Source organism: Nannospalax galili, unplaced genomic scaffold, assembly GCF_000622305.1.
Source record: "Nannospalax galili isolate Female #2095 unplaced genomic scaffold, S.galili_v1.0 scaffold999, whole genome shotgun sequence".
NCBI classification, from domain to species: Eukaryota; Metazoa; Chordata; class Mammalia; order Rodentia; family Spalacidae; genus Nannospalax; species Nannospalax galili.
In genome coordinates, this window is record NW_008344824.1 from 1,641,273 (window position 1) to 1,656,276 (window position 15,004).

Here is a 15,004-nt window from a genome sequence, read left to right on the forward strand (position 1 = left end):
TTAACCTTTAAAAAAGATCTCCATTTCATTTTAGAATATATTGTTCCTTGCAGAAAGACTCATTGTTTTTGCTAACATTTATAGAAGAACTTATAATTGTTCCAAATGATACAATATCCTAGGTCCAAAATAGTACAGATGGGTTATCGGCCATACCATAGTGGGTGAGTCACTGGGACAGAAATGTTAAAATGATTCCTATATTTACTCAGAGTCTATCACAGTTTTAAGGACCAGAGTTTGCTGTCTTGCTTCTTGACTCACAATAAATTCAATTCTAGAATGAGTGATACCTCACTGGACTAGTTGTAGCCTTTGTCACAATAATACAGCATAAAATTCTAAGTCCCTGCTCTCATTAGAGAAGGAATTAGAGTATTGGCTTATTGGCTAAAAAATGTGCAGATGGGTTTGTTCATTAGGTTTAGAATTACATTTGAGAAAAAGGAACACTGAACATAATTTCCATGGATACCCTAGTGTGTATATCCATTCTATGACTTATGCTATTTGGTGGTATTAAAACTTTAGAAATACAATGTTACCAAAATACACTTTGATTACACTCTTGCTTTGTTCTTTATCCCAAGTAAGAATCTTGATACAGATTCCAACTCTTTTGTTGTTGTTTTATTTCCCTACTACTTGGGTGACTAGTCATGGTTGTATTTACTTATTTTGAAATTAGATTATTGAGGGGCTGGAGAGATGGCTCAGTGGCTAAGAGCAGTGGCTGCTCTTTCAGAGGACCTAGGTTCAGTCCCAGCACCAACATGACAACTAACAATCATCTATAACTCCAGTTCCAGGGGATCCAATGCCTTCTTCTGGCCTCCATGGGCATTGCATGACTGGTACACTTGTACACTCACATATGTGCACTCACATACATACAGGCAATATGCTCATACACATAAAATAAAAATAATAAAGAAAAAATAAAATATGTTATTGAATATAAGATATAACTATATCCTTTCAAAAACATGTGCAATTAAATTGCATACTTGACTTTTGGTGTGTTTTCAGAGCACCTTAAAGAGTCAATCTGACCTCATTAGAGCATTTTCTCTGATAATGAGAGTCGCGGCTCTTTTATGGATTGTATAATATGGATTGCATAATACTGTGTTTTAAACCATCGTGAAATTTTCGTGGCTAGTGCTCTCTGTATTCTTTTGAGAGAAAGATTTGAAGTCTTGTATGTGTGTGGACATTATTAGTGTTTTAGAGCTAGAGGAAAGCTCATGGATTTAGTATTCTAAATCTCTAATTTTAAATAATAAAATGAAGCTTAGAGAAAATTTAAAAACTGGCTAAGGGGAAGTAGCTCATGGAGTAAGTAGCCGGAAGCAGTATCTAGGTCTGCTGACCACCAGGCAATGCTTTTCCCACTGTTTGCTTGGAGACCATGGAAGTTTGGGGCATGATGTTTAGTGGCTCCAGTTACTTTTCAGAATAAAGAGAAAGTGTTTTAAACAAAGTATCTCTGGTAAGAAAGTATCTCTGTATTTGTTTGTTACTTTGACTTCCTAAAAGGTATTTAATGTGAAAGATTACTAATCACCAAAGGTGGATGGTAAGGTGCACACTGGACTCCAGAGTCCATCTCACACTATCTATTTACTTAATGTCTCTGTACTTCTTTCTTCATTTGAAAAAAGAATCAAAGCCAGAAGTCTCATAATGTTGCCAAAACTGTATGCATTAATATAATACAAATGCCTAATCATTCATAATTATACTTTGAATTACTATGGTTAACTTACCCACCATCTAGTTAGGCAGTCATTTGATATTCATTCAAAATGGTATTGTGGAAAGAGCGTGAATTTTTATCTCTAACAGGATTCATATTCCTTTGTGACCAGCTGCAAGATCTTATATAGGTTGGAACATCTCCCACAGAGTCTCCCTTATTGAGTTGCAAGAGCTAAAATAATTAAATGAAGTAGCTGGCGCAGTGCTCCGTACAGTCTTTCCATATAGGGTTCTGTCTGTCTCGCCTTGCCTTTGCTAAGCATTGGCATGGCAGCTGATTGATAAAGAACAGCATTGTGTTTACAGAGAGCTAATGTGTGTTATTTGCACTCTAGCATTTTGTACATTGGCTTTTACTCCCATGTGTGCTTTTGTCACATCGAGTACTCTACCCCTTTCTTTTTTCCCTGCCTTGTTTCTCTCTCTCTTAAAGTTCTAATTATGATATATCAGATGTGCCTCAGATTTCTGAGTGTCCCTGTGATGCCCTTTTGGTTGTAACTTGATGTGCTTTTAGTTCTGATAAGAAGGAAAATAATTACTGATAATAGTTAATTAAAACCAGCTATTGCCAATTTATGGGGTTCTCATTAAACCCAATGTCATTCTTTTCATTAATAGGGACTTTTGTTTTTACTGCGGCAAAGGTGAGCAGTTAAGTAAGGGCCTATTGAAGTGTTCATGGAGCCATCAAAATCAAACAAAACAGAAAAACCCAGTTGTTCACATCCCAAACCACAGGAACACCATCTTCTTGTCTTACCTAAGCATTCTGTGGAAACTGAATCCCATCCCTTTAAGGTGTTTCATGTCCTCCAATTCCATTTTCCTTCCCTTCCTCTTCTTTCCCCTCCCCTCCCTTTGGCTCATACAGAACTCCTTTGAAGTGGTCAAACTTTACTGCACTTCCACACACACCCAGGACCTGTCTAGCCCTCCCCAACACAGGGATGTAGAAATTGGATGGGTCCCTGGAAAAGATTGACAAGCTGTAGTGGCATAGCAGATAGCCCAGCTTTTTACTGCCCTGGCAGCATCCATAGGAGAGAAAGTTTAAAATAACAAAATACTTAATAGATGGTTTTTCCACTGTGCTGGCTCTAACCTGGTGTCTGTCATCAGCAGGCACTTTCCCACCTTCTCTTTGACAGACATGTCGGTAGAGACCAGACAAGTAAAAGTCTCCCTCTGTTGCTTGAGTTTCAGTACAATGTGTTCCTTCGATAATATCTCTGAGAAGTAGTAATGTGGAGGATATTAAAAAATAATGAGGATTTGGTAGGGAAGGGAGAACCAGCCCCAGCGGAACCTGGGGGTGTTGCATGGAGCCTAATTCCTAATCAGATTAGAATCACAAATAGAGTACATTTCTCTTATACGTGTGGGAATAGCCTTTCGGTATAACAGAGTTAAAAAGAATGCTTAGCTGCATGATGTATTTTGAATTATTGAAACTAAACACAGTTAACAACTTTGAGAAATGCATTAATTTTAAAAACTGAGTATTCTAGGCCAAAAAAAGTAGACAGGAAACAGATTAGGCGAGCTTTTAGTATGTCTGTTTTTAATAGTCTGCGTCAATCCATAAATAATGGCTGATAATGGACAACTATGAGGTCTTAAAGTTTATGCTGTGTATAAGAATATCAAAGATGAAGAGAATCTCATATTTATTTATTGGAGCTTCAGTTGTAATTAGATAGGTAATACAGAAGCACAAGGAAGACTTTATACTTAAAGGTGAATCAATCAATCGATTCAACGCAGTATTTGTGGATCACCAGCCAAGTACTGTGTAATGCTCTGGAAGTTTAAACATGCATAAGGCATGGTTCCCAACTGCCTAGAGCTTTTAGATTTGCAGAGAAGATAAGGATAAATGACTATCATGCAATATGACCCTAGAAATTCTTTGGTAACAAAGACAAAGGAAAACTTTTGTCAAGAAGAACCATGAAAAGGTTCAGCTGTATTTTTCCTTAGGGCTTTCACTAAGTGAAGTTAGAAAAGGTGTTCTAAATAGAGGGAACAATGTGAGAAAGCATGAAGTTGTGGAAGTGATTATAAGTTCAAATGCAACTTACAGAATGTATAGGGAAGTATCTGGAAAAACAGGCAGAGACCAAGTTTAGATAAACTGAGGATCATGTAAGAATTTAGTATCTGCAGTATAAGATAACTTTCTCAACATGGTAACAGAAATAACCTCTTTATTGGAACACAGCAGAGTTAGGAGAGGGCTTTTTCAGGAAGCACATGTTCTCTTGGGGCCTCTGAAATGACACGAGGAAGGCACTGGGGAGAGAACGCACTGGTGCTATGCTGTCATGTCAGCTGCTATGTTAGATCAGAATAAGATTGACAGCAGTTGTTAGTTCAACGCTGGCACCTATTAGAGTACCTTAGGGAATTTAAAGATACTAGCGCAAGGAAGTGTGGGAATGTGTCAGATCCATACTGTTTGCAGAACTGTCCAGATGACTCTGCTTAGGAACTTGTTTAAAGACCCTTCTTTGGAGACAATAGAAATAGTGTAGATGAAAGAAACAGAATACTTAAATTGGGATTGCCTCTTAGTGGCTGTGAGTTTGAAGATGGGTGTGGATTAACTGACTTTTGCAGGTAGGAAGAAGAGGTAATTAAATGTGAAGTAGAAGGAAGCAAGCTCTAAGAGAAGGCAGATAACAGTTGAAGTTTGGAGAGAGCAAGTCTTAGAATCTCTATCCTTTCAAATGATACGTTTAGAATTAGTGCCAAAAAAAAAAAAAAAAAAAAAAAAAAAAAAAGCAAAATCCTAGCAGGGAGTGTCAGAGAGAGGGAAATACATGAACCTTCATATTTCCTAAAGAATACGTATCCAAAGGTAAACAGAGTTTGCAGTTGCTTTGACTACTGCTTACAAACATATGTTCAGTGTGTAAGTTAACGAGTGCATGGGTTATAGATGCTATATGCTTTGGTTACCTGGTTTTGTTTATAGTTTAGAGTGTAGAAGCCTTGGCTTGACAGTTTATAGAGACCCAGGATCCTAGGCAAAGATAGTCTTCAAGGAAGTGATTATCAAACAAACTTCTACTTTGTCTCCTGATCACAAATTCACTTATCAGTCTCTCTGGAAATAAATCTAGATAAAGAAGGGCAAACAGCACATAGCTTCTATATGCAGAGAAGTGCCAAGAAGAGTCAAAATAAGGCTAAAAATGAGCTTTCCAATAAGTTCATTTCATGGGTTGCGGGGGCCTGAGATACTGCATTTATAAGATGGCCAGACAGGATTGAAACAATTGGTAGGAAATGGATAGGTACAGCCTGAATGAGGAGCTGATTATTTTAATCCCTTTGAGTTACTGTGTCGTACTGATCCTATGACTGTTGAGACAAAAAAGGCCTTGAAACAGTGATGGGCAAGAGGAAGATTTTGTTGGTGAGGGACACTTAAATCTTAGTAATCAGTAGGATTCCTAGCCATAACCTCAGTATATTGTGTGGACTGCGTGGGAACTCATTGTTTTCTTATTTTGGTCATTCACCATGTCAGTGAATATGGTTTGTGTAGAACCCACTTGTGGAATGAATCTATGCTTGGTAATCTACAGTTGGTCAGCTGTCCCCTTCCTTGGGTGTTTGCAGTAGAGGAAGGTTATCCAGTCCTGAGAGGAGGCAGGATGCTAAGACTGGAATCCACAGTACATACTAGGATGGTGCAAGAGCTCAAAGTGGAGAAAGTAGGCAGAAAAGAGAACAGAACTATCTGTGCCAAAATGTTTCTGTACTATTCTGTAATTAATAGCTAATTACTCCAGGGATTTTAAGGTATGAAAGATAGGAATTTTTTTTTTGAAAAAAAAAAACAAAAAACAAATCAGAGTTGACTAAACAAAACAAATAAAACATCTGGTGGCTTTTGGCATTGTTCTGATGAAGTGCACCCAGCAGAATGCTCAGGTGTGGCAGGGTGAAAACAAAGGAAATCTGTGCAGCCCATTGAAAACCAGTACACAGAAACTGAGAGGGTGCAAGGAGCTCAGCATAGTGCACAGATGCCAGAGGATGCAAGAGAAATTTCAGAGGAGAAATAAGTGGGTTTTTCAACAGTAAACTCAGTTTCAGACCCATTGAGTCTGTGGTGGCTGGTTAAATATGCAGGTAGATTGATCCAGAAGGTTGTTGGAATTAATATCTTAAGGTACCCGTTTAGAAGTCATCATTTGCTGGAGCTGGAGAGATGGCTCAGTGGTTAAGAGCATGGCTGTTCTTGCAGAGGACCTGTGTTTGAATCCCGACACCAACTTGGTGGCTAACAACCGTCCATAACTCCAGTTCCAGGGGATCTGACATCCTCTTCAATTCAGTCCCCTGGGAGCATTGCACGACATGGGTGCACTTGCATAATACACACAATACACAGATACACATAAAATAAAAATAAAGCAAAGAAATGTTCTAATGAATATTTATATATTTCTTTGTTAATGAGTTTTTCTGTATGAAACAGTATATTTTAATATTTGTATATTTCATATAAACACAGAGTAGCTTTCCCCCACCTACTCCAAATAAGTGAAATTTAATTATATTTTTAATCAAGATAATTTTATGGGGATGGAGAGATGGCTTAGCAGTTAAGAGCATGGCTGTTCTTGCAGCAGACCTGTGTTATGTTCCCAGTACCCACATGGTGGCTAACAACAGTCCATAACTCCAGTTCCAGGAGAATCCAACACTCTTCTGACCTCCATGGGCATTGCACAACATTGGTATACTTACATGCATGCAGGCAATATACTTGTACATATAAAATAAAAATAATATTTAAAAAAATAAGTCACCATTTGTCACACAAGTACTTAAAACACCTAGAGGGACTGTAATGTGAGGGGAAAAAATGGCAAGAAATGGGAGAAAGGGTCCAAGACTGGCTGGAGAAAACAGAGGAAGGAGGAAAAGACCTAGATGACAGGAGTAGGGGTGGAATCAGGAGTCCAGAGAAACAGAATTTTAAGATACAGCTGCTGTCAATACAACTGGGTGAGGACAGGAAAGTCACTAGAAAGCACTAACTGGATGTCACAAATTCTAGCAGAACAGCAGATGGAAACTAACTGTGATTAAATGGGTGAGAAAACAAAGAATTGGGTGCTTTTTTAAAAAAACTTTCTTTTAAAAAGCTCTGCTTTTGAAGGAAAAGAGGTGGATGAGGAAACGCCTGACACCTACAGGAGTAGGGCATGATCATCTTTGCTTTTGCTTTGGAAGCAGAGCGCAGGGTAGATAGAACATGGCACTAGGAATTGTGTATGCCAAGTCCAAAACACACTGAGTGTCTCTTGGTCTCTGATGTGTCAAGCATTGGGAGGGACAACAGCAATGATATCCCATCTACATAGTGCTTCTTCCAAATGCTCCTCTGTGCCTTGTTTCACAGATAGGGATTCATCTACCTATCTGCTTTGGAAAATGGGTCTTCCTAATTGTCCCCATCTTCCTTGCAAGGAAACTGTAACACTGAGACATTAACCTGCCCAATCTGTCTTCTGCCTTCTTCCTTAAATTCTTCCATTAAATCCTTGATTTTAATTTTTTTTTTGTTTTATTAGTTTTTTATGTATATGGGTGTTTTGCCTGCATGGATGTAAGGGCACCCTGCCATGCAGTGCCTGCAGAGGCCAGAAGAGGGGTGTCACATCCCCTGGAACTGGAGTTACCGACCATTGTTAGCTGCCTTGTGGGTGCTGGGAATCAAACCTGGGTCCTCTGAATCAAACTCGGGCGAAGAGCAACCAGTGCTCTTAACCACTGAACCAGCTCTCCAACCCCAAATCCTAGCTTTTAAAACAATATATAGGATTACCAATCAGTGGATTTAGAGTAGTTTTGGTTGAGAGGTGAGATCAGGACCTTTGTTATAAACATAAGTCAGTTTTCATATAAAGGAGGAATTTCTCCAAGAAATGCACGTCTTTGTAATTATTTTTGTTGAAGGCTAAAAAAAATCATTGCCCTGCTTGACTCAGCCATATCGGAAGATGGGTTAGTGGGAGATACCAGCACAGAGTTAGGTTGTGGTGATAGAATTAAGTGAGAATTAAACGAACAATTTGGTGAGTAATTCAGAGTGGAAATCAGGGTAGGATTTATGGGAGGTGGGGGGGTGGAGGTGGGGCTGGAAATGATGGAGATGGTACAGTGCTGAAACAAAGATGATCTTAACCACATACTTGGATGAAGCTTGAAACTGTTTGCAGTCAGTTGGTAGTAGAATATATGAAAACTCGGACAAACTTTTGTATTCTCAACATAGTGCTCATCTTGATGGCTAAGCCTTTCTGTGTTTTATGCCTACCAGCAAAGATAGCATTATTTGAAGATCTACACGAATAATTAGGAATTTATTAATCTCTTACTCTAGTATTATCATTATTAACAGCAGCAGAAATTTCCTGTTTACATGAAATCTCGTTTTATCTTTATGAAGTCCCAGGAAATGGTGCCTTCTTACCCTCACTTCACAGCTGAGGAAACCTGGGCTTCTGGTCATTGTGTTCTGGCTAGAGTCACAAAACTAGAGAGCAGCAAAACTGAAGCACAAAGCAGGCAGTATAACTCCAGACTCAGACACTCAACCCTCTGTGCGCCTCACTAAATAGTGCCCCGAACTCTACTTCCTTCAGAGTTGCTCCAGGGCTACCCTAAGAGTGAGATGATCATTGATAGAAAAACCTTGTCTTTGAGTGCTACTGACTATAGCTGTTTGGAAATTGGCTTGTCAGAATGAATATTAGCAAAAAGTTAACCTAGTAAAAGAAATAGTTAAAATTTATCTTAATGAAGGTAGAAAAAGATTCTTTTGTCTTTAATCTTGCGGAGTCGGCCACTGAAACCATTTTTCCGTTTTTTTCTGTGTAAGGGGTTCTAACCTTTTGTAGCTGATGTTCTAGATATTTTTGGACTTAGGTTATAACAAGGAGAGATTTGATTAGCCATAAGGCAGGCTCTTGAGACAGTGGAATGGAATATAACTGTGTGGTTTTCATTCACCTTTTCTGTGTTCTGCCGCTGCTGGGGTGCAGTTAAGACAGCACTCGCTGCCTTGCATTTCATTTTATGGAGCTAATCATCCAGGGTTGGGGCCAGCAGTGAGAAACAGTAGACACTTCTCAGCTTTCCTATGGAAACTTAAAAAGGACTTGCTGTTGCTCCCCATCCTCTTACAGCATCAACATGATAAAGCCTCATGCTAAGGAACACTGGGACCAGCAGCTCCACACCAGTGCGATCACTGAAGCTGCTGCCTACCCCACTTGGATTTTCTTTTTCTAAATCCATATGAAAAGCTATGAAAGATAGCTTTCCTATATTAAATCTATATTAAAATATCAAACCTATATTAAAAGTTTTCACTTTCATTTGATACTAAAACCAGGTGGATGTTCTTAAGTAGCAGATTTACCCTAAATCTTCATCCATTGCAGTCCTCCCAGGAGCTCAAATTGGATGAAATCACGCTATTGCTTTCCAAGTGCTTAGTCCTTTAGAAAGTTCACAAAGTGAAACTTACACCCTTGACACTCTTGAAAGAATGTCTCTGTATTTCCCTACATTTATGTGGATATTCTTCACTGGCACATCCATGATATTATTGAATGTCTACTTCTGATACTAAAAGAATTTTTTGCTTTTGTAAAAAACTCTTTTCTTTCCCACTGATTTTTTTCCCTACAGGCTCAGTTTGAACTTAAGGCATTTCACATCAGGGGCGAGCATGCATTGACAACAGCGAGACTAGAAGAAACCATTGAAAATCTCAAACAACAATTAGAGCACCGATGGGGAGGAGGATGTGAGGAGATGCGAGATGCCTGCATCGCCACTGATGATGACTGTCCTCCAAAAGCCTACAGAAATGTGTGCATCCAGACAGACAGAGAGACCTTCCTCAAGCCCTGTGAAGGGGAAAGCAAGACAGCCAGAAGCAACCAGATAGTGCCTAAGAAGCTGAATATCTCCTCTTTAAGCCAGCTCTCTCCCTCAAAGGACAGCAAAGATACCCACGCACAACTTCAGGCTGGGGAAAGCATTTCATCAAGTCAACAGAAGACGTCACCTCCACCCCCCATACCACCACCTCCTCCCCCTGCTATACCTCCCCCTCCACCCCTCCCACCTGGACTTGGACCTTTGCCACCAGCACCTCCCATACCACCTGTGAGTGCTGGGCCACCACCACCACCACCACCACCTCCACCTCCTCCACCACCTCCACCTCCTCCACCACCTCCTCTACCTCCAAGTGCTGGGCCTCCCCCACCTCCTCCCCCACCACCACTTCCTAATGCCCTGGCTCTTCCCAACAGTGGAGGGCTGCCTCCTCCTCCCCCCGGTCTTGCACCCCCACCTCCTCCTGGGCTCTCCTTTGGACTCAACTCTTCTTCCAGCCTGTGTCCTCGTAAACCAGCCATTGAGCCCAGCTGTCCCATGAAGCCTTTGTACTGGACTAGGATACAAATAATTGATAAGAGGTAAGCTTTCCCCTGTCCTATTCACAGTATTCTGCCCCAAGTGATGTTTTATTCTTGACAGTTCAATATCTACATTGTATAACATCCATGTTCAAATGTGATATGATGATGCCTTGGATACACAAGTTCAGGGCGTCTGCGGGAGAATGCCTGTCTCTTCTGAAGAGTCCATGTCTAAGCTAGAGCCTTTTTCCAGCATCACTGTAATTGATGAATAATCATTAGGAAATTGGAGAACAGTCTATACTATAGGTTCCTTGAGGGTTTTTACAATATCTCTAAGGATACACCTACTTGGTTTTTGATCACCAACCTTGTGGTTACTTTTTCTATAGCTATGACAAATGCCTGAGAAAAACAAATGTGGAGGAATTGATTTCGGCTCACGGTTTCTCTGCTTTCAGCCTATTATGGCAGGAAAGGTGTGACAGAGCGGAACAGCTCACCTCCTGACCAGGAGGCAGAGAAGCAGAATCTGCCAGAAGCTTCCTCTTTTTCCCTTTTATTCCATCTGGGCCACCAGCCTATGGGAGGATGTGCTCACATTCAGAGGGTGAGCTCGCTACCCTTTGGTTAACTCTCTTTGGAAATGCCCTCATAGACACATGCAAAGATATGCTTAATAATTAAATCTCTTAGATGCATCTCAATACATGGGGATATATTGCAGTTATGTGTGTCAGTTGTTGAGATCATAAGAGGGTCTTTAAGTATAAACTCCTTTTTGAACTCTGGTTCATCTGACTTCTCTTACATCTTTATTCCTTATTTTGTTTTTGTTTTTGTTTTGTTTTTGTCTTTTTGAGACAGGGTCTCCCTGTAGCCCCAGCTGTCCTGGAACTCATTATGTAGACCAGAGTGGCCTTGAACTCACAGAGATCTGCCTGCCTCTGCCTCCCAAGTGCTGGGATTAAAGGTGTGCACCGCCACACCCGGCCTTTTATTCCGTTTTGATCTTCAGAGAAAGTACTGGTGTGTAGATAGTTGGTGTGACAAGCACCTTCTACTTGTAGGTATCGTTGAGCTGGGCCTGTGAGACAGAAAGTTATGGTGACTTGGAAACCTCCAAACAAACTGGAGTTTGATTTCTTGCTTCATTTCTGAACCTCACAGGAGGACAAAGAGAGATGTTGAGTTGTTTCTCAACCCCTTTCTGTTTTATAAATGTATTTGTTTACAAAGACCATATAATAAAAACACATATCTAAGTTTATTCCTCAATTCAAGATGTGATAGTGAATTTTTAAGTTTATATAGCATTTTGCTTAGGGGAAGAGGCAAAATAACATGCAATTCATAATTATAAAACAATTGGAAATCATTCTAAGAACAGGGGAAATACTACAAAACTAAGCAGGTGAGGAACAAAGTTGATGATGTACCTCATATTGTTCCCTGTCCTCTTGCCAAAAAAACAAGGGTCAAGAGTTCATTTGTGGAATTTCTAAATATATTTATTTAGTGCTGATAAAAGTACTTTATAATTTCCCAAATGAATGGCTTTAAAAATGAGACAATCCTAAAATAGTTCCTAACACTAAGGGAAGATGGTATTTCCATCTCTCATTCACAATTCGGATGTTTCCTGAAATGATTTCCTGGAATATTTGAGTTGTATTCCTTTATTAGTTCACTCAGCTCATCCTGCAGTCATTCTAAATGAGTCCCACCTGTGACCTTGGACTAGCACGTTCTGGCAGCACGTCAGACACCTATTTCTCACTAGCATGCCTCACTTCATCCTCCTAAAGACTTTATGAGCAGCCAGCACCGTAGAGCACAGCTAGGCCCTTCACCTGTACCTGTTCACATTGGTATAAATGCAAGCTGGGGAAAACATCTGCATCGTTTCCTCTTGCAGGTTCCCGTTTTGTGATGGAAAACAATCAAAAGCTCAAGCTTTTATCATTTGCACTATAAATCTAGCGCTTCACTTTCAAATCACATGGAAACTAGACAAACAGGACATCAGGAGTGATGGCTTCCTGGATGTGTCAGCCTTGAGCCTGTACCCTGGAGTGTCAGGAGCTCCCCCTCTGTGATGTGTGGTGGCTTCCTGCCAGCATTACGCATTCAGTCTCTTTCGTCATGGGTCCCTCAAAAAAAAATTAAAAAATGTACACCTCTGAACACCACTACTTTTCAATGGAAATGGTCTAGAGGGTAGTATTCATTCATGAGCAAAACTAAACATATTTGGCATGTGTTTTCATAAAGCAGATAAGATGGCATTTAAATATTTTGTGCAACCAGAGCCATAGGCACTTTGTATAATGTGGAAATGATGAATTTTCATCTTGGTCATCTGGGGAGCAAGAAGCAGTATGTGGCTGCTGTAAGAAGCAGGTGCAAGAGGAAAGATGGTCCTGCACTGTCTGACCACAGCTCACTTCCCTTTGGACACCCTCCTGAACTATCCAGAAGCTTCCTGAAGCCCAGACATATGTCATTTAACATGCCACATAATCCAAAATTCCTTGGTGCTCTTCCCTAGTCAGAAGTCCACTTTCCTTGGTGCAACAGATATCACTTACCATAATGCTGTCCATGTTTCTAGCTAAAGTTAATTGAGCACCAGAAGAACACCACTGAGGAAAGAATGCAGGGATGTACATCACTGGGGCTGTCGAAGGCCCTGGGCATTATACTTTATAGGCCATGCATATACAACGAAACAATTCAAGTAGCGTATTAGAAAAAGCATAATTAAAAAAATAAACAGGGCTGGAGAGATGGCTCAGCGGTTAAGAACACTGGTTGTTCTTGCTAAAGACCCGGATTCAAATCCCAGCACCCACATGACAGCTAAAAACTGTCCGTAATTGCAGTTCCAGGGGATCTGACAGCCTCTTCTGTCCTCCGCGGGCATTGCACAACATGGGTCACTTATCTACATGCAGGTAATGACACTCATACACATAAAATCATAAATAAAAAAATTAAAATTAAAAAGCTGGAGAGATGACTCCGCAGTTAAGAGCACTTGCTGTTCTTGCAGAGGATCACAGTTCAGTTCCCAGCATCCACATTGGTTGGCTTACAACTGCCTGTAACTCCAGTTCCAGGGGATTTCATTCCTTCTTGCCTTCATGGCCACCCACCCACACATGGCATACAGACACAGACACAAATACATACATACATACATACATAAATCCTCAGTTGTGATTAAAAGAAAATGAAATAGGTGAATGGTGCCTGAACCCAGATATTCTATTTTAGGGAAAGACAGACCTGCAAACACTGAACCAGTAGATCTGAACAGCCTGGGCTGAATTCTGTTCTATGAAAGTCACCTTTTGGTATCAATTGTTTAATATTATTTGACTAATAAATTTGCTTATTATGAGACTGGAGAGATGGCTCAGCAGTTAAAAGCTTTGGCTGCTCTTGCAGATGACCTGGGTTCAGTTCCCAGCACCCACATGGTGACTAACAACCATAACTCTAGTTCCAGGGCATCTGATGCCCCCTTCTGGCCTGCACAGGCATTGCATGCACTGGTACACTTACATATAAGCAAACAAACCACTCAAACACATAAAAATAAAAATAAATGTTTAAATAAATAAATGTTTGTTATGTGTAAAGTAAAATATATAGTATGTCATAGCAAAGTAGTTTTATTTTTTGTTTTAATTGAAAGAAGACATATTGAAACAGAAATAAATACTGTTATGTGTTATGGGTCATTCCATGCTCACATATTTGAAGAAAAAAAAATCAATATAGAAGAGATTTACTTTTTCTTTCTGTGGTGTTTAGTCTGTAGAATTAAGATACCTTGAGCAAATATCTTGATTCACTGATGTAAAGAAAGCAAAGGACGCATTCCAAATGGGGGAACTTACAGAGGCACCCACACAGGCTGGCTAGGAGAGGCAGATCTGGTATGCTTTCCAGCAGCTTGTCTTTCTCTGCTCCATAGCAGAAAATTCCTATTCCTATAAAACACAAACTTCCTGTGGATGCTTTGGAACCCCCATGTGGGGGCTGGTGCCATGGTGAAGTTTCATGGTTTTGTTTAATTGTGTTAGGTGGGGTATTATAAAGTATTTGATAGCTCGTGTGTTAAAGTCCCTGGCCTGAGATTACTTGAGGTAATCCTGAAAACTGTATTTAAAGCCAGTAGAAAAAGTCCTCAGATGGGGCATTTTTTGACCTTACTTCTCCATTTGCAGTCTCCTTAAGAATGACTTTGGGCCTGCGGGATGGCTCTGTAGGGAAGGGTACCTGCTGCAAAGCCCACTGATCTGAATTCAGCCCCAGGGACTCAGACAGTAGAAGGCAAGAACCAAGCCCTAAAAGCTGTCTTCTGACCTCCACACATACTTGGTAACATATGCACACACACACACATACACAGTAACACATGTACACACAATGAATAAATAAATGTAAAAAATTTAAATAGAATAATCTTGCCCATGTCTAGAATGGGTTTTCTCTTCTGCCTCTGTGTGGTGCCCACTAGAAATGCTGCAGCTGAGGGAGGAGCGTCTTTCATGGCCGCAGACCTCAGTCCCAGGAATTCTAATCCCAAGGACCAGCTTGTGGACTTTATCTAATGACCACATTTTGGGGGGCAGAGGGGGAGAGTGTGTGTGTACATGTGTGTTAAAATATTCTAGTATATATTTTGAGTTAAAATGAATGTTGTGAAGAGCTTTTATTCAAACTCGATTGTTTTATTTTTAAGTGACTTAGAAGAACATTTCATTGTA

At 40.2% G+C, this 15,004-nt stretch overlaps 1 protein-coding gene across 5 annotated transcripts in view; it reads left to right on the forward strand.

The window, feature by feature from the left end:
* The window catches only part of Fmn1 (formin 1), a 451,810-nt gene that overhangs the window by 225,259 nt on the left and 211,547 nt on the right, over nucleotides 1-15,004 (forward strand). For 4 of the 5 annotated variants that reach the window (XM_008841150.3, XM_029567361.1, XM_029567362.1 and 1 more), the window contains one exon: nucleotides 9,484-10,280. In XM_008841150.3, the coding sequence (XP_008839372.1) occupies nucleotides 9,484-10,280 (797 nt within the window). Of the gene's footprint in view, nucleotides 1-9,483; nucleotides 10,281-10,751; nucleotides 10,834-15,004 lie in introns of those variants that run through there. The other variant, XM_029567363.1, reaches the window with a different exon arrangement.